Source organism: Megalops cyprinoides, chromosome 4 (genome assembly GCF_013368585.1).
Source record: "Megalops cyprinoides isolate fMegCyp1 chromosome 4, fMegCyp1.pri, whole genome shotgun sequence".
NCBI lineage: Eukaryota > Metazoa > Chordata > Actinopteri > Elopiformes > Megalopidae > Megalops > Megalops cyprinoides.
The window spans coordinates 28248317-28274469 of NC_050586.1; the positions used below are offsets into that span (position 1 = coordinate 28248317).

The 26153-nt window shown below is 43.9% G+C and overlaps 2 protein-coding genes across 4 annotated transcripts in view; both read left to right on the forward strand.

The window, feature by feature from the left end:
• pip5k1bb (phosphatidylinositol-4-phosphate 5-kinase, type I, beta b) overlaps positions 1-13435 on the forward strand; it is a 43855-nt gene extending 30420 nt beyond the window's left edge. For both annotated transcript variants that reach the window (XM_036527377.1, XM_036527378.1), the window contains 8 exons: positions 2578-2777; positions 3592-3675; positions 4815-4863; positions 4988-5072; positions 6796-6951; positions 8923-9058; positions 10740-10857; positions 13159-13435. In XM_036527377.1, the coding sequence (XP_036383270.1) occupies positions 2578-2777; positions 3592-3675; positions 4815-4863; positions 4988-5072; positions 6796-6951; positions 8923-9058; positions 10740-10857; positions 13159-13161 (831 nt within the window). In that variant the 3' untranslated portion in view covers positions 13162-13435. The remainder of the gene's footprint in view (positions 1-2577; positions 2778-3591; positions 3676-4814; positions 4864-4987; positions 5073-6795; positions 6952-8922; positions 9059-10739; positions 10858-13158) is intronic.
• A 2439-nt stretch (positions 13436-15874) lies between these two features.
• Positions 15875-24811, forward strand: fxn (frataxin). 2 transcript variants are annotated; one of them, XM_036527016.1, is made up of 6 exons: positions 15875-16048; positions 16428-16514; positions 16826-16914; positions 17900-18020; positions 23010-23107; positions 23810-24811. In XM_036527016.1, the coding sequence occupies exons 1-6, from the start codon at positions 15923-15925 to the stop codon at positions 23946-23948; spliced, it is 660 nt and encodes a 219-aa protein (XP_036382909.1). In that variant the 5' UTR covers positions 15875-15922; the 3' UTR covers positions 23949-24811. The 2 variants fall into 2 exon arrangements, with proteins under 2 accessions (XP_036382909.1, XP_036382908.1); XM_036527015.1 differs by lacking the exons at positions 23010-23107; positions 23810-24811 and adding an exon at positions 21007-21674.
• Positions 24812-26153: the final 1342 nt, after the last annotated feature.

Below are 26153 nucleotides of genomic sequence, written 5' to 3' on the forward strand. Positions count from 1 at the left end.
GTTTCTCACATGTTTCACGTGTTTTCACATGAATAGATAAATTATTGTTTGCACTTTTGCAGTGTTTTCTTGTGTGTGTGTGTGTGTGTGTGTGTATATATATATATATATATATATATATATAATAAATTAATATAATGTGTGTGTGTGTATAATGAATCACTGCATGCATATAGTCTCTCTGTATTTTCATGATAGATGTGTGTGTGAGTGTGTATGTGTGTATATAAAATGAATGGCTGACTACATATAATCTCTGTGTATGGTCATGTCATAGGCTGATATATGGGTTCTGGGTATAAGAGCAGATAGGCTGCACTTCTTCCATTTGTTTATTCACATAGAGAGTATTTGTATGAGGTGGGCACTTCTGAGAAGAGAGGAAATGCAAAGCAGAGTCTACAGCATTACAATGTAATACTCCCTGTGTCCCTGTGTGTGTAGAGGGCAGTTCACTTCAGAAGTGAGGAGACAACATACCCTGCTCAGGTGAGCCAATTAATAATGTAGCCAGTAAACCCCAACAACATCCCAAACCCCTGGATTTGGACACCTGGTCAGTCGTGTATGTGTGTCACTGCAGTCGGTCCTGAGCAGAGTGTGTTGTCTCTTCACTTCTGAACTGAACTGCATGGAGAAGAGGATCTCGGGGTTCCCACAGTGACTGGAATGAGTGTTCCTCAGGAGTGAGCATCCATCTCATCCATCCAGTTTTAAGGTGGTCTGCGTCATGATGGACCCTGTGATCACGGTACTGATGAAACAACAGCTGCTTCTTTCTGCTGATAATTGCCATGCATGATCATGATTAGGAATCGATGATTATTGATGGTAATACATAGGACCTGATCCAGCAATGCCAGCTGTATCATCTTACGTAACAGTGTCAGACACAGTTGTGAGCAATATCACCATGACATAGTGATTAGAGACATTTTACCCTGTGGTGTGACTGGCATTTCAAGACAATGAAAAAGTATTTACTTGTAAGCAGGTAGCATAGCTGAAAGGGTGTTGGCCCTCTGAAGCTCCTTGGTGTGACTCTTCCTCTGACGCAAGGAAATCTTTGAGCATGAGTGTGTGTTTGCTCTGCTGGGTGTGATAAAGTAGGCCTGCAGGGTTCATTTACATCGTGAGCTTGACATGGTGATACAGCCTGACCACAGAAACTCAAATTAACCCACAGACCCTTCCATTGTCCTGGGTGCTTTTTTTTTCGTGTGACATGGCGGGCGTGTCATTCAGCCAAGGTCATTGCACCTTTCAGCTTTGCTGTCTGTATTGTATCGGATATCGAGCTGTGCAAGGGGGACAAGCCCAAACATGAAAATATAATATGGCATACACAAAGGCACAACTGTGTTTGTTATTCTATACCCAGAGGGCTGGAAATGCCTGGCGCCTGTTTGCTGTTTGGTGGCACCTGGTTTTTATGATTTAGACACGGAAATAAGGGGTGATTTGTGTGCCTGTTCGTGTAGCAGCAGGGCTATTGAGCGTGGAGGTGACACGGCCGCACTTTTTCTTTTTAACACACACACACATGCAGACATGCACACGGGCATGCAGACACACAGACCCGCAAAGACACGCACAGACACACACACACACACACTCACACACAGTCGCACGGTGAGACTGAAACAGGTGTACACAAGAAGTGCTCATTTGCTAGGCAAATATTCAAATGAGGAGGAAATCCATACTCAGGTTTTTGGCATGCACAGCACGCATTTCTGCTCAAATGTTGCCTCACAAATGGAGGAGCTTAAAATACACACCAAGCGAGGTGGCTCAGTTTGTAGGCTAATCGGGTGTAGTTGAAGTTAAACCTGAGGCCGAGTACCAGTTGATGAATTGCGTAGTGCCCTAATTTTATAAGCAACATTGGAGCAGGTGAGTGCCAAAGTGATTGCAGCAGCTTATTTAAGAATGAAAAGTTTAGTAACTGGTGCTTAAAAGTACATTCACACACTTCAGATGAATTGAAGTAAAATGTTTTTTTTTTTCTACTTTGATAAAATGCTTCATGGAGGTTCAGTCCCCTGGACCACTGTGTGTGTGTGTGTGTGTGTGTGTGTGTGTGTGTGTGTGTGTGTGTGTGTGTGTGTGTGTGTGTGTGTGCTGTCATGTGTGGTCAGTCTGATTTTCCTGGGCCATGTAAATTTTGCCAGGATTAGGTCTCTCCGTGATGGTTGGGTGACACGCATGGTGTCCTTGACCTAGTTTGTGGTCTCAGCCTTCCGCTGTTTCAGAGAGCACTCTTCATACAAATCAGCGTTCCGCTCGGGTGGAGAGCGGAGAGGCTTCTGCACAGATTGCGTGCAGCTGAGAGGCCCGAGCCCCTCAGAGCCAGCGGCTAATGCAATGGAAATTTGAGACCTAACCCTTACTGTACATCTCTGTTCATTCAGTGATTCAGGGTTGATTGATTTTACAAGAGGACGTAACCGTGCAGAACGGAAATACAGAAACACACAAGGCTACGGGTGGTGGTGTGGTTAAAGCACTTCAAAGTCAAATTCTGAAAAGGTGCTGAAGAGTTTCAAGATCATTGTGTGCTTGTTCCCTGCTCAGGTGCTGGAGAGCTTTAAGATCATGGACTACAGTCTACTGCTGGGGGTCCATGTTCTGGACCAGAGTCCAAGAGACGAGGAGGCGTTGCAGGCGGGCGGGGACGGCAGGCGGCCTGTGGGCCAGAGGGTGCTCTACTCCACAGCCATGGAGTCCATCCAGGGTGACGGCAAGGCGGGAGAGGTCATGACCACCGATGACACGTGAGTCGGCCACACCCTTCACATCACACAGAGATATTTTGTTGGTTTTTTGAATTTTGTGGCACACGGAGTACGGCAGTACATTGCAGCACATAGCAGTTCATTACAGCACACCACAGAGCAGCAGCCCAAACCAGCACAGTGAACAATACTCAGCCTCCACTCAAAGAGTTTCTCACAGGTATCCACACTCCTCTAGCGTTGCTCCTTGAGTCACATAAGCACACACAGACACAATACTGCCCCAGCCCTGCGCGCTCAAGCGCCCCCTGTGGTGGGATGAGGCACGCTCACTTTTCTTAGTGTGCACATGTACTTGTGTGGACGAGTGCCATGGGTAGTTCTTTCATGTCTGTCACACAGATACCTAACCTACAGTCCTCAGAAAGCAGTAGTCTCAACAGGTCTTTAATGTGCTTGGTGTTTAGACAAAGATCAGCCCAGCTGATGAACTTCTTCTGCTAAGTAATTTGATGCCTTGTCACAATTATCAGTGGACATTAGTGTTTTCCTGTAGCACCTGACAAATCTGGTTCTAACAGCCTTGCTGTGTGATGTACAGAATACTGTGTGTGGTGTGGATTTGGACATCACATGCTCTTGCAGGTGTCTGGAATAGGTTAACTTCACACTGTTCATCAGTGCAGAATAACAGTCTCTCTGCACTGAGATCTGAACTGCTGCTGCTCCATAGCACTGCATTCCAGCTTAATGTTCTGAGGCTCCTGGGCCAGCGTTACCTTTTAAGGTTCATCTCGCGCCACGGCGACACAGCTATATTTCTTCCTCATGTTTCTTCTCCTTTTTTTCACAGAATGGGGGGAATTCCTGCCAAGACACACAAAGACGAGAAGCTGCTCATATTTCTGGGGATTATCGACATATTGCAGTCGTACAGGTATGCAAGTGCATTTAATAAGGCTCTCTCTGCTTACTCTGGACATATTGCTGCCATACAGGTATGAGAGAGAAGGTGGTGAGACATTTGTAGGGTTTTATCAACATGCTACTGTGCTACAAGTACTTCACGTGAAAGACACTCTTAGTAAACTGGGTTTTGTTGAAAAGGAGCAGCCAGGATCAATATCAACCTTAATCCAGGAGGGCTGGATGATTCTGGGGGATTTTAGCAGGGCAGTAGCAGGAGTGAATGGTGCTGAGTAAGAGAGTGTCCATATCCAAACACTCGAGACGACGCATATTCTGTTAGCATTAACCAAATCAGTTAGCATTCACCAACCCAAGCGTTGGGTTTTGCACAGCACCATGGGAGGTTGTTTTGGTGACAGGCATGAGACTTCAAAAGCAAAAAGTGTCAAAGCAGTGAATCTGTGGGGCGTGAACAGGGAATGAATGCGAGACTCACCCACTATGTGTCCGCTCATCAAAGCTGACCACAATACATGTCACCCTCACAGAGGGTATTGCGCTGTCACTCATGAACCACCTGGTCTCATTTGCATTCTTATATCACAGTTTTTTTCATCTGCCAAAATTTCTTTTCCTTAAAACCTCACTGTCATGAATCATAACAGGATTAGACCTGGAGGCACGGTTAGTTATATAACATTCGAATGAATTTTAACCCTGTTTTCTTGTCAAGGGGATCTGGTTGGGGTTTGGTGTTGATGTATGTGATGTATATCTGGTTGGGGTTTGGTATATGATGTAATCTCATTTATACACAGCTCGGGGGAATTTGATTTGAAGTGTTTAAAATCTTTAAAAAGGTAGTTAGAGGGAACCTGTTCAGAGCAAAGTACTGTCAACAGTGCCAGGGGGTACAAGTATAAGTGAACTCAGAAGTATATTTAGTCTCTCACACTAGAATGTAATTCTTCTAACAACGAGGTATCATTGTCTACAATAACCTTCTGAGATTTATGGAATTCCTCAATGCCAAACTAGATAGACAAGTAGGCAAGTGATAAACAGAGACAGGTTGAATGGCAAGTCTTATTGTCCTGTGTTACCCTCATTTTTTATGTGCCTGTGTTAGAGTTTACTGGAAATGTTGATGAGGTCTCTGTTTCTAAGGTTGATTAAGAAGCTGGAGCACTCCTGGAAGGCCCTGGTATATGACGGTGTAAGTTAATTTTTACGATGCCTGTGCCGCTATGAATACAGGCTATTCATGTGAAATCATAAAACAAAAGATACTTTACCTAACTGGAATATTGAATTCAAAGACCCTTTTGTTTTCGTTTCAGGATTCTGTCTCCGTGCACCGGCCCGGTTTCTATGCCAACAGATTCCTGAAGTTCATGAGCACCACAGTGTTCCGAAAGATTCAGCGTAAGTGGTCTGTGTCGCTGTTTAAGGAAGAACAAAGGTTACATTTTTTTTTCCCCCAAAGGCTAATGCTGCAAGTGATAGGAAAGTCTGTGAACAACAAACAACAACAACTCATTTATCACTAGTAAATAGAATTGTGTTGTTGTGCAAGAATCTTGAGTGTTCTTTGTTGTCTACACTTGGTGATAGTTTAGCACTAAAAATAAAAAGGTGCACAAAAGATTTGAGCACATGGGTGTCACTATCGAAGAGTCCCTTCTAAGTTCTGATATCAACATAATTTAATTCAATGTAATTTTTTTTTTACTCAAGGGAAATAAATTCAACATGGAATAAATCCATGCTAAGCAAATTATTTATTTTCAATCGATTAATCAGTAAATTTTTAATTTGTATTGTGATATTTACGATCACTCAGTTAGAACTGTGCCGCACAGTGCTTCTGCGAGTGTGTCCACTTTGAGGTTTTTGTGTGACCTGGCTTTGTGCATGTGTGAATAAGCGAAGAGTTAAACTTTCACTGGTTTCTCACTGTATAAAAACTGAAATCCAGACTTGATTCAGTGGAAGATTCAATCAGAGCGTGAAGTGGCTCATTCCTTCAATTGAGACAAAAGGAGAAAGCCAAAATTCATGTCAAACTCAGAGAAAGCATTTGTTTATATGTAAGAGTTTGTTTATATTGTTTTATTGATAAGTCCCATAAGAAACATCTGCGTACAGTAGGGTACGCTTAGAATATCCATGTAAAAGCTTACTGAATATCACCACACCTAAAAACCAGCAGATAAGTTACAGTGCTGAACTCCCAAGAGATGTTCAGATGAAACGAGAACTGTAATGGAAGTGCTGAGGTTTCTGAGAACAGTCCCATGTGTACTCATAACAGGAGATAGTGTTCAGCGAGGGAACAGAGCACTCTGTTGCCTGATCTGCCTAGGGCCTCCTCTTTGTTTAGAGGGAACTTTAGGAATCACTTAAAAAGCTGTCTGGATTTATTTAGCCCGGTATTTGCCGTTTTCAAAATGCCTTTTTCAATGGATGAAAAGATCCTTAGCAAATGGTCTAATGACCTGTCAGTCTGAGATTATTATCTCTGTCATCTGTTTCGTAGCTAAATTGGGGTGTAAATGCTGGGGTAAAGGCTGCCATTTTATTTCATGAGTGAGTGGAGGAGTAATAACATGGCTGTTTAGTGTTATGTACTAATCTCACATGTGACTGAGTGTTGCTGGGTGACTTGCATGGCTCACATTTGACATATTATCAACTCTTACTGCTGAATATTTGTTGAAGTGATTCAGGTTATGTGTCAATTCTCAGTGCTACATATGGCTGCCTCAACAATTATTGTTTTTAAAATAGTCCCTGGCTTGACCTGCATTCGGAGGGCCCCTAACAGGGCTTCTCAGATACAGAGCAGCACAGAGGATACAGAGGTCTCTGGGCTTTTATGTTAGATTAAGGTCTAACAGTATGTGCGCTCTCACCCCCCCCCCCCCCCCAATCTCTATCTCTCTCTCTCTCTCTAAATTTTCATTTTCCTTTATTGGCATGACAAATATGCAAAACATTCTCTCTCCCTTTCTCTCAATTTTCAATTTCAGTTGGCTTTATTGCTATGACAAACATGAGAAACAATCTCAATCTCAAATCTCAATTTCAATTTCCGCTTGTATTATGGGCATGAAAAGCATTTCTCTCTTTCTTTCTGCTCTGACAGCGATCCGGTTTTCTCCTTCCAAGAGGACAAGGAGCTCCATCCCAGCTCTGAAGTCATCCTCACAGGAGATCCTGTCCTCCCAGAGTGAGGACAAGATTGAGGACAAGAAGGACCGACTAGGTGGAGCACGCAGCCTGGCCAGTCTGGACGGACAAGGTAGACAGCCCTATTCTATCAGTGACTACATATCCCACAATGCTGTTCGTCAGACAGCCCTGACAGACTCCCTCTGTCAATGACAACAACTCCCACAATGCACTTCGGCTGTTCCACACATCGCATTGTCATTGAACAGCTAGAGTACAGTAGTATCACCAGCAATCTATCTACATTAGTTAAAAGATCAGTGGATTACTGACTACCTAAATCTCCCAATGGACTTTCAACATGTAGTACACCCTTGCTGAACACATATCCCTAACTGCTGCTGTCCTGCACAATCACTACTGTTTGCAGATAATCAGCTACAGCATGCCATTGTGACTGATCACAAATTCCTGATTGCACTGCTACTGTCCCATAATGCAATAGGACTCCTCAGTTAGATTACCAAGGTCAGAAGCAGGGCCTGGGACAGTATGTGCAAAGGGTTTGATGTATGGGTGCGTACTTCTCAAGAATAAAGGAGCACTAAAGGAGAATAGTGTGTTGGGTCATTGCATGGTGTAGGTGCATCTTATCAGTCTAACCTCTAACAAAACAAATCTCAAGTATTAGAGTGGGGTGGGGGATCTTATCAACGTGCTTTCCAACTGAGCTGAAAGTTGGCAAGCCTTTGTGTGTGTATGTGTGTTAGTTTATGCATGAGTGGGTGTGTGGGTCTGTGTATGTGCCTGTGCATGTGTGTGCGCACGCATGCTTGAGTGTGCGCACATTCATTAATACATGTATTTGCGTATCTGTGCCTGTGTATACATATGTACATATGTGCATGTGCACACCTCTGTGAGTTATCAGTGTGGGCATGTATGCATGGCTGCGCATGTGTCTGTGTGTGTGCATGTGCGTGTTGGCAGGGGTGTGCACTCTCTCTCACAGACAGATTGTCTCTCTCTGGATTTGGTTCGTCTTCACTCCCCTCACGCACGCTGTTACGAATTCAGAAATGGAAGGATGTGGCCGATGAGCCATCTGACGTGCCACCCTGGTGGGGAAGTGATGGGGAAGTGGTTTGTGACTTTAGGTGCGATCTGCGCTGCTGTGATGTTTACTCTGAGACACCTTCAAACCTCAACTTCCTGCGAATGACGAGAAAAGCTGAACAGCTATTCTTAGCCTTGCTGATCATGAACAGACACAGTACAAACCTGCATCAGCTCAGGTCATGGTCCTTTGCGGTGCAAGTGGCTGCTTCTGTTGCGGTGTTGCCCATTTATAATGGAAGCCTTACCTGTGACGGAAGCAAGCCCTGCCCCGGAGAGAGGCCGTAGGTCTGCTCCGTGTTACTGTCCGCGACAGGCAAAACAGCTGCCCATTGGTGCTTTCACGCTTGAGAGATGCGTTCACTCCCTGCCAGTGCTGATGCTCGGGAGGTTTTTAAAGCCAGGAAACCGTCACATGACAGGTTCTCACTCTGTGGTCCGCTTTGGATTTTTACAGTCCAGCATTTGTAGCTCTGAAATCAGACACAGTTAATTATGTCAGACTTAATACCTACATTTGTGGAAACAGTGGGAGTGTTTTTCACAGGCTCCACTAATTGGCAGGAAATTCAGCGTGTAATTATTTATCAGCTCGTAGTTGTTAAGAGCAGGAGAGCTTTTACACAAAGTGATTTGCTTTTTCACCGAAACCACACAGGAGGTAAGAGGATGTTGATTTTAGTCTTTTGGATAACAGGTGTGCAACACCCACTGTGAGGGAACTTATTGGATTCAAATTAAACAAGCAGCAGAAAGCTACTGTGTGATTTTAAGAAGTTAATTTAATTGAATATCACAAAGATAATGATAGCTGGACGCAGGTGTAGATCTGTGGACTCTATTGTCCTGCAGGATGCAAGAGAAGATTTTGCAATAGAAACAGCAAGTTGAAATGAATGTGTGCAGAACTAAGGGGGATGAGAGTCTGTTCTGGGAATCTACAGCGTTTCAGCCTGAAAACCAAGTTTTTGTTTTTCCGTCACAGTGTTCGGCTCCTACCTACGCCCTGACTTGGTCCCACCCCCTTCATCCCTCCGAGAGGCCGCCTCCATGGCAACCACCATCTCCTCCTCCTCCCTCTACACCAACGACCAGTACCTGGACACCCGCTCTGAGGACAGGTAATCCCACCTGAATTTATGAATTCATCAGGGAGGACAGGTGTTTCTGACACCTGCCTGTCAGGTGCAATCTCACCTGTACAGTTACAATTGAAACCCTGGTTAGTGTGATCCATTGAGTAAATGGCCTCCCTTCACTCCCCTGTTGCACTGCAGGAAATCTCCTGCTGACTAAACGCAGTCAAGTATTAGTTGCTTTGGCAGAGGCTTTCATTGTGGACTCTAACTCCCCACTGGGGTGTCGAACCTGCATCCCTATGAATACATGCCCGGTTTCAACCGGTCTTCGTCTCTCACCTCCAAGCGGCATGCCTCTGCTGAAATGCTGCCTCGGTGTCAGTCACACCGTCTGGGCTCCGAACCCTGCCTATGCACATGTTTTTTCCCCCTGGCTTTCACTGCATTGAAAAAGCCTGCTAAATATTTAAACAGCAGCGCAGAGTATGCCTGGCGCAAGACATTGTTCTCTGAACAGAGCTACATGGGGGGGTGTTTCTGCCTCAGCGGGAGGAGTGGCTCTGTCGGCATAGGCCCCTGTCTCCCTGTCGCTGAGCTAATGAAGCCCTGTCGCTGGAGTGGTTCATATGCAGGCTTGCACATTGTCATACTGTCCTCTGCTAATAAGCAGTCTCAAAGGTCACAAGAGAGGGCGGGGCTTTTATACTTTACTTTCTAAATGAGGACATTTCACGTTCTCCAGGGTGTCGCGGAGGCAGCCTCGAGAGCAAAGGTGGCTCTGTCTGCCCTTTCGACAGCAGGAGTGCCTAAGGCTTTCGTGGAATCAGGACCGGCTGTTCAGCAGCGGGGCGGTCGTGAAGCCAGGGCTAAGCCTTCATTGCTCTGTGTTTGTCCTCAGTAAGACACAATGCCTCCCATCTGCTGCGGCCCGAGTCAAGCGCCCGTTTAAAAGAAATCGCTGGACCTGAACGGTGGCGAGAAACCCGCTTGATCCGCGGGTGAGGTTTAGCCAGCGTTAATGAGTGGCATCCAGTTACCCAAACAACGTGTAACTGGGAGCGGCGGTGTCAAAGATGCGGTCACGAGGGCAGGCAGTACACGCCACTGTGGTTAGTGTAGGAACAGCAGAGGCCGTAATTACAGGCAGTGAACCATAAACGCGTTCCAGTGTTAAAGTGCAGATGGATGCCGGTGGATTCATGCTGATCCAGTTAACTGACACTTTATTTTTTTAAAACTGGTCAAGCTGAAGTTGCAAAAACCTGTGTTGTTGTGCCCCAGATTTTAAAAGATCCTCACAATTGTTTGTAACCATGTTTTTTTGGGGGTGTAGATACCTGTTTGTATCTGAAACTGATTTCACAGATACTAGGCTTGAATATGCTGACTATACCTGCTGAAAATTGAAGGCAAGAGTGTGTGCTTATGTTTATCTGTCTACATCTGAATGTCTAATTGTTGTATTGTCTTCCCCTGCTCTCTCTCTCTGTCCCTCATTGCCTCTCTCTTACTTTCTCCTTTCCCTCCCCCCTTCCCTCTCCTCCTCTCTCCCTTTCCCTCTCCCTCTTTCACTCTCCTCTTTCCCTCTGCCTCTCCTTCTCTCTCCCTTTCCCTCTTCCTCTTTCTGTCCTTCCCTCTCTCCTTCTCCCTCTCCTCCTCTCCCCCTCTCCCTCTCCCTCTCCCTCTACTCCTCCTTTCCTCTCTCCATTTCTTTCTTTCTCAGAGATGACCTGGCTTCCAGTTCTACATTCACTCTGGAGGACAGTGCCATCTGCCTGACGTCGGAGCAAAGCACGCTGGACATGGACAGAGATGACGGCTCTGTGTTGGATGTCTACTTGGTAAGTGTGAGCTGAGTAAATATTAACTGCCATTGAGGGCTGTGGTAGAGATTGCCCTCTAATGTGCTTCGTATGCACTCCTGATTGAGGTGGAGTTCAGCCAGCTCCAATGGGCTTCCTTTTCAACTGAAACGTAAAAATCTCAGGGAGATGGTAGGTGGTATTTTCTGCCCCTCCATTTTCCAAACCTGTTCTGCGGATCATGTTCAGTACTCTCCTGTTGAGCTGGCCTTTGTCTCCCATTGTTCCTCTGACCCCTTCCTGTGCTGAGATGTTTTTGCTTCCAGGCCGGGCCCTGCTCCCCTCCCCTCTCACCCCAGCTCAGTACACCACGCCTGAGTTCAACTGTTAATTAAGATCTCAGGAAGTAGGACATCTTTTGAGAAACACCCCCTTTTCTTTCCCTACGACATTCTAATTTCAGTTCTAAGACTGAGCAGGCAGAGGAGAGAGAAACTTGAGTTTACCGTCATGAATGCAGACCATTCAGTATTCTCCCTGAATCGCTCTCTTTAAACCCGTTCGTGTGTGTGCTGTTTGTGTCGTCTTGCGTCATTCGATACCTTCTAGTCATTGAAATGAGCGGCGGTGTGTTGACCTTGGCGGTTTGGAACATAAGGATATGTATTCATTTCACGGCTTCTGTCTCAGAGGAGCGCCAGGGATCAACAGGCAAGCTGATTACACTTTCCACCGAGGGCTCCATACCGCGTGTAAACAGTCAAATGCATGTCAGCGCCAGAGTTACTGCGTGGTTATGATGATGATTCTCTAAGGTGGTTTCATGCTACACACAGAATTAACAACTTTTTGGGGTTTTTTTTTGGAATTGGGCCATGCCTTGCATGTATTTATACATTTTCTTGTTTGTTTCTGTGACACTGTTTCACAGTCAAGCTAACCTTTGGTCCCGTTGACGTCATCATTTCAATTGTATTCTGCCCAAGTATGTGTGCTATCATGTTTCCATGACAACCTGAAACTTAGCAAATAGAGTGGAGTCCTCAAGGTCTCTGCTGAACCGACAAGGGACGCGGTGAAGAAAAGAAAAAAACAAAAAAAAACCCAGAACACCAGACCCCTGTTTGCTCACATTGCTTTTCCCTCCTGCTTACATCTGCTGGACATGGGTCTTTAGCTCCTCCTAACTCAATGACACACAGATCCACAGTTCCCACAATGCCGTGCGGCCAGGGGAGTTGCGCTTAAATCCAGTGTTTGCGTCAACTGTAGTGACTCAGGGAGCAGAAAATACATTATCAGAAACCTGAGGCTTACATTGTTATATAATCACACATCGATTAGTTCAGCAGATTCCCAGCAATCGGGCCACGTCTCATTCTATATCCCATTTGTACAGCTGGATGCCTTAATTGGTTCACTCAAAGCAAAGCTACTTGCTCAAGAGTATGATTACACCTGGGATTCAACTGCTCTTGCCCTCTGGTTCTTAGAGTGAAATGCAGGTCTGAGTTTGAAGGTGAGGGTGACTTCATCCGCACATCCAGAATTTGGTGGCTGTGCCACCCATTATGAACCATGAATGACTTGCTTGGTTTCAGTGCCTTACAAGGCCACATTCCTGTCTGTTCTGTGATGCAGATGTTTTAACTCCATCAGGTGAATGCTTGCAGTGTTGCACCATGTAAAAGGCCTTCTGTACATTATTCAGAAGGCATGAGGCAGTCGGTGCCACACTGACTGGATGAGAACACAGTACAGGATCAGAAGACATATCATGACATACTGTCATGCTATTCGATTGGACGCATGTTGGCCATGTAACGGAGATGATGCATGAGGACATGGTGATACATCATTAATAAGCATTTTTTAGAAGAGGGCCGAAAGAACACCGCTCTCTCCTCTTCTATCTATGCTGCAGTTGTGTTTGCACAGTGAAACATGCTGTGTAAGCATGTATATAGAATTACTGGATCAGTGCAGAGAACCATATGATGTACATGACATCACTCTGACCAGTCTGAAGAGATGCGCTTAAAAATAGCTACACTGTGTTCTTGATTCCCAACAGCTAGTTATAATAGATAAAAAATTATGTTCAAATTTGACTCAGTTCTTAGCTAGCCAATATGTCTGGACCCAGTTTGCATCCATGTGGTTATTTCCGTTGATTGCCATGGAACTTACTAGAATTATTGTATGTCCACACACACATAGAAGTAGCATTGTGTAATGTTAACGGACTGCACTGGACATATACTGCACATCGATATACAGTGTTCTGACATCATGTCTGTGATTGTGACATCAACACTGCCCTTTTCTTGTGTTTTGCAGTAAAGAGGGGTGGGAGTGATGACTGCATCTTTTCGACCAACTCCCCCCCATTGATCATTCCAACAGTCGCCACCTTCAACCGGACAAGCCAAGGGGCACATCCTGTGGTCACAGGGGCCCCCAGCGCCATACCCAATGGCCTTGTCTGAAACTGCTGAAGCAATAGCTGCTGTTGTCCCACTGCGGGCTGTTGCAAATTCAGAGTGGACCGGGGCACACGCACATTACAGACCGGACAAACAGACTCAATCACTTAAGAGAAAGTCATCGCTGAGTTACATGCCATTTCATTAGATTGCGTTCACATACTTTCACGATTGAGTGTTGCTTCCTAGAGCATGTTAGATTGGTCTTATGTACTTTTTGTAGAATATTTCCTGTTAATTATATTTGAAGAGAGTATATAAATATAAAATATATATTTATGTTTGACTGAATGTTTTCTGTTTTCCCTGCTGATCAGAGTGCATTCCTTCAGTCCAAAGTTATTGCACTTGCTCTGTAGTCGCTTGTCTCGAAAGAAAAAAAACGTTTACAGTGATTGCTTTTTCGTCAAGTGGAAGAACCATGAGGTCATAGCAGTGGCCCTATCTCTCCCTGAAGGACAATGCTAATGGATGAAGTTATAAACTTTTCACACTCTTCACTTAGCCACTTCGATACTAGCCAAATGAAGGAAAAGGCACAGGGGTGGCTTTGAGAGGTGACGTGTTGACACTTGTATGACATTATGGACGCCTGAACACACCCCTTCTTGTAGTCAGCAGAGGAAACATACCTGTCAAAAGGACCCGAGATACTGCCGTCTGGGAGCAAGATGGAGCAAAGCCGAGCTATAGGGGGGAGATGGACTATAACTACGGTTGTGAAAATAGCACTTTTGATCAGCATAATATGAAATGTATGTATGTAAGACGCACAGTCATGCTCTGTGGCCTAGGTCAAGTTTTCAGACCTAAACACATTTTGATTGGGTGAATATGCATATTTTATATGTGTTCACACATACTGTGGACTGTGCGTTATGTACAGTGTGTGTGAAGACAGATGCACAAATCAGGCAGACAGATTAGAGGTGTTCTGATGCAAAAAAGAAAATGGGACTGGAGGATTATGTCTGAAAATGCTTTTTCTCAGGATATCCTTTTCCTAAAAGAGCGTGTGTGTCACATGTTGTGAAATGCTAAACAGTAGGGTGTTTTGAACACCAAACCGAAGCTGTTTAATTATTCCTTGCAGACAGTGTCAACATATCTTCAAATTTCATGATTGCACCATTGTTGGTTTGGAGACCATAATTTATTAAATCATGAATAAACTTACAGTGTGCTGAAGATGAAAATATTTTAATGTCTGAATGTAAAGCTGTATTTATAGAAAATATGTACAACTACATGTGAAATAAAACACACTTATACTGTATGTCAGTGTTTGGTCTTTTCCAATGGTTATTCTGCTGATGCACAAGTGGCAGGAAATTTGTAAATTAGTGTCAGCAGCCTTACGTAAATATATCAACATATTGCGCTAGCTTAAAAAGACAACAGTAATCCCCTGCAGAACATAAAACCAAGAGTATGTTTCATTGTATTTGAATCATTCAACAAATCCGAAGTGTTGTCCTGAGGTGTTCTCGTGACTCTTCACCTCGATTCTGTGCGCCCTCTAATGGAAAATCGAGGTGTTACACTTTTTGCACAGGTACCTTGACGTTTTCCAAATAAATGCAAAGTTTAATGAGAAAATAATCTTCATCTTTGAAAATGTGTCATTTTGAGGAATTATACAAAAATACAATAACTCGATGATATTGTCATACAGATTTCCATTGCCCCATGACAATCGATCTGAACAGAAATTTGAAAGTGGTTCGAAAGATATGATAAGGAGACAGCACACCTTTGTTTTAAAAACTGCATGCTGACGCCAGACAGACAATTAAGATCCTCTCAACAAACAGGTAAATTCATGGGCTATGCTTGGGATCCCCAAATTCAGTAACAGCCAGTAGGTGATTTGTTCATTTTTAACAGGGGGGATGCACACGTAGCACTCTCTCTGCTACTAACTAGGGGATGGAGAGGGGGATGACAGGTTAACAAGGGGGATGCATTTTGGTCATTTTGCTAACAAAGGGGATAGCATCCCCCCTCGTATCGTCTACTGGTAACAGCTAGAAGTTGTTCCACGGACAGTTTGTCTGTTCAATCGTGGAAGTGGTACCCGTCATTTTAGGTACGACCGGTAATCCGTTTTTATTTTACCTGAGATAATGTTTGTTTGCTTTTTTACAAGGGGATGTGTGCTTTTTTACAAGGGGATGTGTGCTTTGATAAGATATTCAAATCCATGCACTCAGATGCACCCGATATCAAAGGATTACTTGTCTTTGTGGCTCTCTATTAAAGTGATGAAAAAGAAAACAGTGCTTGGGTTTTTCATTTTTACATTTATTTTGGACTGTTTCAAATGCATAAATGAGTGTGATCATCATGGTGATGAAGGACATTATGTGTGCCTACCGACTGATCTCAAACTAATTCTGTACTTTTCAGTCAATACGCCATTAAACAATGAAGTTAATAAACTAATCTATACTTTACATCTACTAAGATTTAAATGCGAACACGCACCCCTGTAAATAAACGTGGCGCTCTTGAACGTTTTCAAGTCACGCGAGATTGTATGCAGGCGCGAATAATCGCGTCTGGAATAATCGATTCGAAGACACTCGCGTGTGTCGGTTCTGTAACATTGCGGGTAGATGAACATGTCAAGGTTGACAAGTAAGAGACTGTGCATTTATCGATTTATTCGTAACCTGAACACAAAACATGACTCATGTGGTATTAACACCTCTCCCAGGACGACCAGATTCCTGTCTAATGAAGTGAGTAACGTTACGAGGAAACGTCCAGCTAGTTTCGCCGGCTAGCTAGTTTGCTAATGACAACCTGAGCTTGCTAGCAAGCGGGCTCGTTAGCGAACATTGTTAGCTTAGCTATCTGGCTTGCTCTGGTGCTAACCAGCCTGTCAATAAAATGACTGTTAACCACGACAGAAGATTAGTCAGTCATCTGGCTAAAGTGTCTGTTTTGTTGGCTAGCTATCAATTTGAGCTGCCTAGTCGACCAAGGTTGCTACGTTGTAGCTAACGTTGGCTAACTGACAGCCCCTGTTACTGGCGCAGGAGACTTCATACGACACATTTGACTCTAGCTAGCATGTTTATCATAACAATCTCTTATCGTTGTTGTTTTCCTCATCAGAACCACTGCGGTCCTCGGCACAATCTTTCCGCAGTTTCTTCTAGGTGTGGGGGATCAACAGCACAACGACTAACCGCATCGTTGAAGGTAGATAGCATTAGCTAACTATTTATTCATAGAGATTGTGGTCTGTGGTAACTGGTTACTGTTTTTGGTTCCATGTAGCTATCTACTTTGTCATTTCTTTTCTAGAAAGCACTGTCCCCCTTTTCCTTCGCCCTAGCTAACTTACATGATGCTATTGTCTAACATGTACATGAATAAATGTACCCAAAACGTATTATTTAAATCATTTGTGAACGTTAGGGAGTTATTTGAGTTGCAACTATGTGCCAAAGTCGGTTGTAATTTCAACTTGTTTACTTCCGCAGTTGAAAGAATGTGGCTTTTGTTTTCAGTTGTACGATGCAGGACTGCAGGGGATAACACGTACGAGAAGTATCCACATATCAGCTTCTACAAATGCAGAACATGCATCCCAGATTAGGTAATGCATTTGATTATATTGTTATATATCTGTCTTGAGTGAGTATGGACACGCAGTGGTTTACTGAAGTTTAACTCAATTTAACTGAAGTAGAGTCGCTTATAGTGATGAGGCCTCGAACCGTACGATGAGCTACGATGTGCTGTCAGTCACGGACTTGGTTGAAAAAATCACGAAGCTTTGCTGTCCACAGTAAAACATTATGATTCATTCCGTAGGCTGCTGAAGACGCGATAGCTGTGTCCTTTACCGGGTTCATGAATCCTCTCGCTCATCACTAATTGTCAATACGAGAAATGTAGCCTGTTTGCCATTTCCCCATTCCGTCTTCCACTAATGGCAGTATAACCGGCTTTGCAACAGGTAGAGTCAGTCTGATGAATGTGTACACACTTGTGAGACATTGAGTGCTACGAATGTTATTGGTACTTGCGTTCAAGTAGAGTTCACTGACGCTCCACAACCGTCACCATACATGGACGGCACCCTGCGCCGGCTTTATCTGCTTGCCAGGTGGGGTTTACTTTGTGTCACGGGCAGGGGCTCCTGTGTGATTTACATTTACATTTACTCATTTGGCAGACGCTTTTATCCAAGTGCGGTGCTTGAATGGTTGATATATGTGATGCAAGTTTTGCAAGTCACCCAAGGCAAGAGCTTCCACTGAACCAATGAGCAAACGAAATGCAATGGAACCTGTACTCTGTTACATAATATAGTTAAAAGCATACACTTTTTCATCCATCTAATTGGTTCACCTGTTAATTCAAGAGATGGGATGAGGTCATGCCCCTTCTTTGTCACAGAGCAATATGCATATCCATTAATGGGCAGAGGAGCCAAGCATAGAAAGTGTGATCAGATAAGGGGGAAAAAAGGATGGACTGCCCCTACACCTCTGGAATGCTCCCAAAGGGGGTGTTTAATAAAAGCATTGTGCCCATCGGTGCCAGCTCTCCTCACTGCAGCGTCTTTGACTCCGCAGTGAGATCTCTGAGGCCACCTATGAGAAGCTGGCGGATGAGACCCTGGATGCCCTGGCTGAATATTTTGAGGACCTGATGGACGAGTCTTTTACATCCACGGAGTACGACGTCACCTTCTCTGTAAGTTTAGAGTTTTCTGAATCGCCAGTTCATGACGGATCATTTCGAAGTGTGTTTCATGAACTGTCCACAAGATGTAGCTGTTGGCCTAGAAATAGCAAAAATCTATATACGTTAAAAAGAAAGCCTATAGGGAATTCATTATAATATAATGTAATTTAAGGAAAAACCAATGACATATATTTTCAGCCAACATCTTTCCCCTCTTACACCTGTTGTGAAACACTTTTAGGAATTTTGGGCACCTGAATTGCAAAAGAAAATCTAAGTATACCAATTGTAACATAATCCAGTCAGTTCGGAGATGCAGTTTGTCTTGAACAGAGGGCTTAAATGTTTAAGGAATCTACAGCTGAATGACTTCATTCACGCTATTTAAATAAAAATGGCGGTTAACCACATTTCATGAACAATGATGGAGGATATTGATGGAAATAGTGAAACACAGCATATGGCATTATATAAGCTGCATTTTACATCACTTGCAGTGAATTAACCACAAATGAAGTAGTACTTCACCAGTGTAAATCATGACTGTGCACTTGTCTTGAAATCAAGGAGTGGCGCTATGGGTCCCATTACAGCATCCAAGGCGAGGTCGCGAGATGAAATAATCAGCATCCACTCCATTTGTCAGTGACATTCTCAGGGCAGTAAACACCCAATCAATAGCCAGCTGTCATCTGCTGAGAGAGAGGGAGGGCGAGGGAGAAGGAGAGAGAGGGGAATTGTGTGTGTGTGTGTGTTCTGAATTCTGCAGTGTGTCTCAGTGCGCAGCTTTAGCTTGGAGGATGTAGTGCTGTTGTGGAGAGTGAATAAGAACAGCACACTGCTGTTTGAGCTCACCTAAATTACAAACCGAGTACAAACTTGTAGCCATTCCAAATCATGACAGACCGGAACGTTCTCTGATATCAATTACTGAACAGCAGCAGCGGGTCTTCCGGTTCCACCACATCCAGGGGCCTGGCACTTGTTTTTTCGGCCCCATTTCGGTATTGATTTCTGTCCCAGTTTAGTGCATGCAATTAGGGCTGTCCAGCAGGTGGTCTGGCTGGGCCCAGTGGAGTGAGACCGAGGCATCTGTGCACTGTGACTCTGTCCCATATCTCTCTGACCCACAGTGCCACCATTAATTTTTCAACAGCAGTTTCAGCAATCAGGGAAAAAAAATAAGCCTCTTGATCACGTAAATTGGGTTGCTCTCTCCAGAACTCTGCCAAAACGAGGCAGGGGCATTGAGTAACTGCTGAAAGTAATATGAAAAAAAAAAAATGTAACAAACGAAATGTGGAGCATCGTTTGCCAGTGTGTCGATAAACCAGCTACATTCTGCTAACCAGGTTGTGGATAAAATCGGTGGAGTGAGCTGTTGAGGAGCTTGCTTTGGCTGATCAAACATTGCCCTGAGGCTCCAGTTTTGTCATGGCCCTTGGGGAGGTATTGAATGGGAAGAGGAGGGAAAGAGGGCACATTATCGATGCTGATTATGAGGGTACCTCATTGACCCTGACTGGTAAGACTGAAACCGAAAGAGGCACTCAAAAATAGAAAGTTGGTTGCGATTATGTTCTCCTGGTGATATTAATGATAGTTATATATTTTAGAGCTGGAAGCCTTGGATTCCTCCTTCGACCCATTTTACCCTTTTTATTCCCATCTTGTCTTTGTTAATACATTGGTGAAAAGTGCTCCTTGGTCTATTTTTTTTTTTTCTGCAATATTTTCTTTTACTCAATGCCTCTGTCTCCACTGGAGAGAGCATTTTAAGTGATCAGGAAGCTTCTTTTTTTTCTCTGGTTAAATGCAGGCTGAAAGGCTAATATAGGTGTTGTGGATCAGAGACATGGGACAGTGGTCTAGTGCATGAGTCTTAGACTGTCATACTCTGCCAGACCAGAGGGCACAACTAACTGGGAGTTTTTTAAAGACGAAACACCAGAGAGTATACTCAAGACCCCAACACTTCAGCAACAAACGCCTCTGAAAGATCATTGGCCCCGGTGTAGAAAAAAAATGACACATCTAGACAAAGTTATTGGCCAAGACAGATCAGTCTGATGAATGACTGATGAAAAACCGTACTTTAACGTTCTCAGGAATTATGCTAACTACAAGTACACAGAGGAGCAGCTGTTTGACTGATCTTGGTCAAAAAAAATTAGGATGTAAGTCAGAAGAGGAGATGAATGCACAAGACATCAGTCAAAAACACAGCCCTGTGTGATCGAAGCCCCGCCCCTTACCATTAATCCCAATGACAGATCTGTCACGGGACACATGATGGACTTAACCTCATGCCACACCATTAAGAATCCTGGCTGAGCCTGCGCTGCTGCCTGGGTGGAGGTGGACTGATTGACAGCTGTCATCTGGAAGACTGATAGCCCGACTCCCTTCCCCTCCACCCCTATCTCCACCGTCTCAGACAAAGCTCTAGAGTATTAAGAGTGGCATAAATACAGGACAGGGCTGAAAGTGACGGATTACTTTTTGTTCTAGTTTGCCCTTTTTCACCTAAGGGAATCGGAGACTAAAAGAAAAGATTCCCGTGAAGTGTGTGCTGGCGGGTGCCCTTGAGAAAGTGCCTGCACCCGCCCCGCCCCTCCCTTTCCTTGCTTTGACAAGAGGGTGAGCTGATTGGTGGGTAGGTCATTCACACTGTCAGCTGTGCCTCCAATAACCAGTCAGATTAGTGTCAGAACGTCCACCATCAGTTCTTGCACCGTCAGTGAGCTGCGAGGATTCCGTCATGGTATGGGGTGTGTGTGTGTGTGTGTGTGTGTGTGTGTGTGTGTGTGGGGGGGGGGGGGGGGGGGTGGGGGGGGGGGGGTGGGGGCACTGCCTTTCAGATTTCTGGGGGGGATAAAAGTGCCAGTGAGATCTATAACAGTCTCGGCAGCCACACCACTCCCCAGAGGCCCGTGGGGTGGGGGGTAGGAGGAGGGTGATTAATGCTACCGCAATTTTTTAAATCACTCGGCAGGACAGGCGATGTCCCGTTCGAGCAGACGGATTGGGAGATGTTCCCGGCTTGGCAGCTAACCTTTCTGTCGGCCGCCGCCAGAAAGCCTCACAAAGCGTAACCGACGCTGACGCCCCCGGGCTCATCTGCAGAAGGCGAGCCCAGACCTCACTGTGCACCCGAAAATGAGACGCATAGCGTAGACACCTGCTGTACAGCTGACGTGTCAGAGGACACTGACTGTAAGCTGTGTCAAGGGCCTGGATCGTTTATAACTTGAGTGGGGAAGGTCTCAATGCCTGATGTTTTTTTTCTAAATGCATTGACTAAATGCAAATATAGTCACGGTTGGGAATGAAGATTAGTTTTTTGTTGTTTTTTTTCAACATGGTAAGTAAAACACTCAAAGGGCAAATACAGTAGTTACCTTAAATTGTGTACAGGTAACCACATACTATAATTATCTAACAGTACAGTGAAGACATGTAATGTGTTCATGACGTCTCTTTTGGGACTGGAGCTATATCCGGCTTCGACAGGCATAAGAAGTATGTGACCTTGTCGTCACCCAATATTAAGCAATAGAGTGCTGAGGAGATAGAAAGAGCTGAATTACCACAACAGTCACTGGCACCCATCCTAGATTAAGCTTAATTCAGTTTATTTTTATTTCTTTGCAGACAACCTCAGAGCAGACAAAGCTCACGTTGTTGCATGCTTCATTTGTCACATGCACCATGTCACAGGTGTCTGTGTAGCACTGTGACTAAGGAACTGGGATCATAATAAGAGGTTCAGTTTCAGAGTGGACCTGAATACCTTTGAACATAATACCTGAGTCCCTAAATCTGTTTAGCCATACGAAAGGATAATATGTTAAAATGTAAGTTGTTGGTCTGTATCAGTTCCTCTGTGAAACCAGCATTCTAATCTGACAACTTTTTATACATTGTTCAATAAACTGTTTTTGCATTTGGATTTTTTGATGGATTTTTAAATGCTACAGCAGCAGTGGGCCAGCTGGGATTTGAACCCATGACACTCAGGTTTGAAGGTCCGGCTTCCTAGCCGCTGCATGTAGTGGCTCAGTGCTAATCTGCTTTTCTTAATCTACTTTAACGGGGAAATGGGTATTAATTAAGGGTTTAATGGCTTGATTCGCAGCGTGCCGAGGCAGCCGGGGGGTCTAGCGCCGGCTCCAAAGAAATGGAAATTGTGTAAAAATTAATTCAGCCAGAGTGCCCCGGTAGGGTCAGTTACTGGAAGTACAGTATTCAAGTTATTTATTGTTAAGGGAAATTCAGATTCCAAAGGCTGGAAGCCAATGCACTCTGCGTTGAAACAGCACATGGGACGTGCTCTGCATAATTTGTACCACTTGAACAGCCAGTTCCAGGACACGAGGCTCCACCGTTGCACTGTCAACGTTGTTACGGAGATTAAATCAAGAATTATGGAGGGACGGAGAAACTGCAACACTTACCTAAGCCCCCGTTTGAGTGGAATGACAGTTACTAATGTCATCAACTGTAATGAGCTTTTGTTTGCAGTATGATCAATCAGTTTGCAAGGAAAAATTTAAATAAACCTGTTTCAGCAATTACAGTATGCAGTATTAGAACATATTGCTATGGCATAATATCATCATAATATGGCATAATATCAGCAGACATCATTGAATTTTTTTTTTTACTGAGGTTTCCTGTGTAGGGGTAAATTGTGGTGTACAAATTTAGACCAAGAGGAGGACTGCTGTTACTAGATAGGAGTGTAGCTGCATGTTACACATGTCAGAGGTCTGGGTAAAATGGAGAATTTTGATCCACCAATCAGAAATGCTGAAAATTGTGCAACAAATCCTCCTGTTGAGCCGGGGTTTTGTTTCCAAATTAGCAGAGGAGTCGGAATTTGGATTTCATTCCCGTGTGAGGCATATGGTCTCATTCCATTTAGTGTTCAGTCCAGCCACAATTGTGAAAGGCACTTCATTCTGTGTTTTTTTTTCCTTTTTTGTCCCCTGCCAGAGTGGAGTGCTGACCGTGAAAGTGGGCGGCGACCACGGGACTTATGTCATAAACAAGCAGACGCCCAACAGGCAGATCTGGCTCTCTTCTCCAACGAGGTGCGTGCACATGCAGTTTGTACCTCACACTATGGCCCTCTCCAGTTTCGGTTCATTAAAAGGGACTGGGAGCTGGTTCCTGGAAAATGTGAATAGAGAAAAGCTGTTCAGTCAGACAAACCAAGCATTAACAAATCAGCCCTGCCAATGCATTTAATGTTTGCTTTATATGTTTGAAACCAAACAATGTTTCTGTTGTTCATTTTGTAATTCTAGAAAACTTGAAAACTAACTGATATCAATTTACAGTTGTGAGGTTAGGTAGCTTGAACCCAACTGGATGTGTCTGGTACTGACATTTTAGAGCATTGCTACAGCAGTAGCTGGCAGTAGTTGGCATGTACATTTACCCCACAGTGTGCCAATCAGGGGTACTTTCAATGAGTCATCTGGGGTCCTTGCTATCAAGGTAAATAATCATAATCAAGGATAATAATCATAAATAATAGCAACACTGGCAGGGCAGGTATCATGAAGAGTTGCATTAAGAATAACCAGGGTGAGGATGCAAACCAGTATTCAGCTGCAAACCAGTATTCAAATGCAAAACATCTGTCTATGTGGATGAGAATATAATGTTTTCAATCAGTATTTAGATGATTAATCTTATCCAGAGATTTCAGAGGTGAGGTGTGGACCCCGCCCTCATCCTGCCGGGGTCATCCCGATTTCGCGCTCACCCCTTCCTGTTCCTCTCTCCAGCGGGCCAAAGCGCTACGACTGGACGGGCGAGAGATGGGTGTACGCGCACGACGGCGTTGGCCTGCACAAGCTGCTCTCCAGAGAATTCTCTGTCATTTTCAACTCTAACATGGAACTGTCACATCTGATTCATTCCTGACCGAAAGTTCAAAGAGAGAATGTTCTGATTTTTACGAAAAAAAGAGAGTTTTCCCTAAAAGATTAGCATTTGACATACCCCTGTTGCGAAAGCCATACAAAAAACCCCAACACTGTACAATCAGTTTCTGTAAGTGAGGTGTGCACTGTCTGTAGAAGTAGTAATTTAATACAGTGATTGGAAAAAAGCACTCAGATTAAAGTACTATGACAGACAAATGTATGTATTTGACCCACTTACAGGCAATATTATGTAATATTACTATTTGTTCATTCATGTGAGTGTTGAGATTTTTTTTTCTCATGGAAATGGAACGCATTCTCCCTGATGCTATAATGGTATAGTGTTGTAGCCATCATTTCAGCTACCATCGACTTATTACAGTAGAGGATCTGTTAGTGTCTTTAGGGTTCACCAAGCAATTGACAGTTGAAGATGCCAATAACTGTCAGCAAATGGCACATTTTTCACATCCAGCTCACACCTGCTCATCATTTTAGTTGACACAGCTTCTTTCTAGATTCAGTGGTTCAGTTAAATCTGTTCTTTCACTCCCAGAAGCCAGTATTTGCGTCTGTGTAACGGCTTTCCTTAAACCATACACGTGGATCATATTCCGCACATTTGGCGGATTATGGAGTACAGATGGACAGAAGATTCTTTTGTCCTTAAGCTTGTGTCTGTTTATCCAGGGGTCGCACTTCAACTCACGTTTCTTTTCTCATATTTTACGTGTAGCTGAAAAAGTGCTTTGAAGTTTATATGTGTATATACTCTATGCTAAAATTCCTCAAATATAAAGATGTATAACTCAGATTGTATCTGTGTAAATAACTTGAATGAGAATAAAGACAACATTCAAACCTATTAGGTTTGTCTTTTGTGGAGATGATGACTAAGATGATTACTATATATATATATATAGAAACTGACACAATGAAATAACACTCTTTTTGCTCATATTGACTTCCCACAGGTAAGGTATTTCATTACACGATACAGTAAGGCTTAGTGGTAGGGTTTGCCAAGCAAAGGTTGCTGCTTTTATTTCCCCAGTGGGCCAGTGCTGTTGGTCCATTGGCAAGACACTTAAACTGAATCATAAATGTCTAACTGTACAATGAACATGAAATTTTTTTTTAAAGATATTTAGGGTGAGCAGCAGAGAGCGTTTGCTAAGAGATGTAATGGTTCATGCAAAGGCTTTGGTGAATGGCTTGCAGAAATTGTTAATCTAGTTGACAATATTAAATACCATCTGCAAATAAAGTTGCTCCTTAATAAATCCATGGATTTCTGTTCTGTAGCGATCCTACCTGAAGAGAAATATTGAGTGTTAGGTGTGTACAAAGAAAATAACCTAGACGTGGATACAGTCGGTTACCTACCCCGCGTATGCAATAATTGTTAATCGGTACAGTATTGTCTTTATCTTAAGCATGAACCAGGGTGAATCTTCCCCCATCCACAAGTCACTTGTATTCGTGTATCATTCACCACTCGTGGCCATCGACATGGAGTACTGTAGTTGAACATAAAAGGCTTTTAGAGACTAGAAAACAAGTTTCTATGGGAACGCGTGGGGCTGATATTGGATGTCATAGGCAACACGTCGCTTAGATTTACTAAACCACGGATGCTGTTGTTCCCTGGAACCCACAGAAATATTTACGAAGCCTGGAAAACTGGCTTTGCTGCTTATTTCAGCAGAGGACAGGTCTCTGATGCTACATACGACGTCACAACCTCTCAAAGACAACCGTAAACACAAATGCGCTGGTGAACGCACTATATATTTGAACAAGCTCACACCTGCTTCTAAGCCAAGTGAAACCAAAAACCGGCAAATGGTCACAGTGAGTACACTAGCCTACTGTTGTTGCCTGTTCAAAAGATTGTCTCTGTAATGCTCTTGCAATGCAATGCCACAAACACATTGAACGTCATATGTAGCCTAGTGATGTGGACTTACATGGGACCTGACGTACTTGTTAAAAAAAACGTTACTACTTTCGTTCTCACACCTGTTGTTACAAGGAATAGGACACCTGCGGTACCAAAGACACGCCCATATACCTGTTCCAGGAATCCTGGGATTTTTTGTGAAACCTCGGTGTCATCGTGTCAAGCTATCACCTGGAGTGTCCTGGTTTTGAACCGATGAATATATTTTTCGGACAAGAGGACCAGAATCCATAAAGCAAA

Excerpts from the sequence above, each read along its gene's own strand:
- fxn (XM_036527016.1), top strand. The coding sequence starts at position 15,923 with ATGAACATGTCAAGGTTGACAAGTAAGAGACTGTGCATTTATCGATTT. Across the intron at positions 16,049-16,427 it reads CCAGATTCCTGTCTAATGAA|AACCACTGCGGTCCTCGGCA; the intron begins GTGAGTAACGTT and ends TTTCCTCATCAG. Across the intron at positions 16,515-16,825 it reads GACTAACCGCATCGTTGAAG|TTGTACGATGCAGGACTGCA; the intron begins GTAGATAGCATT and ends TTTTGTTTTCAG.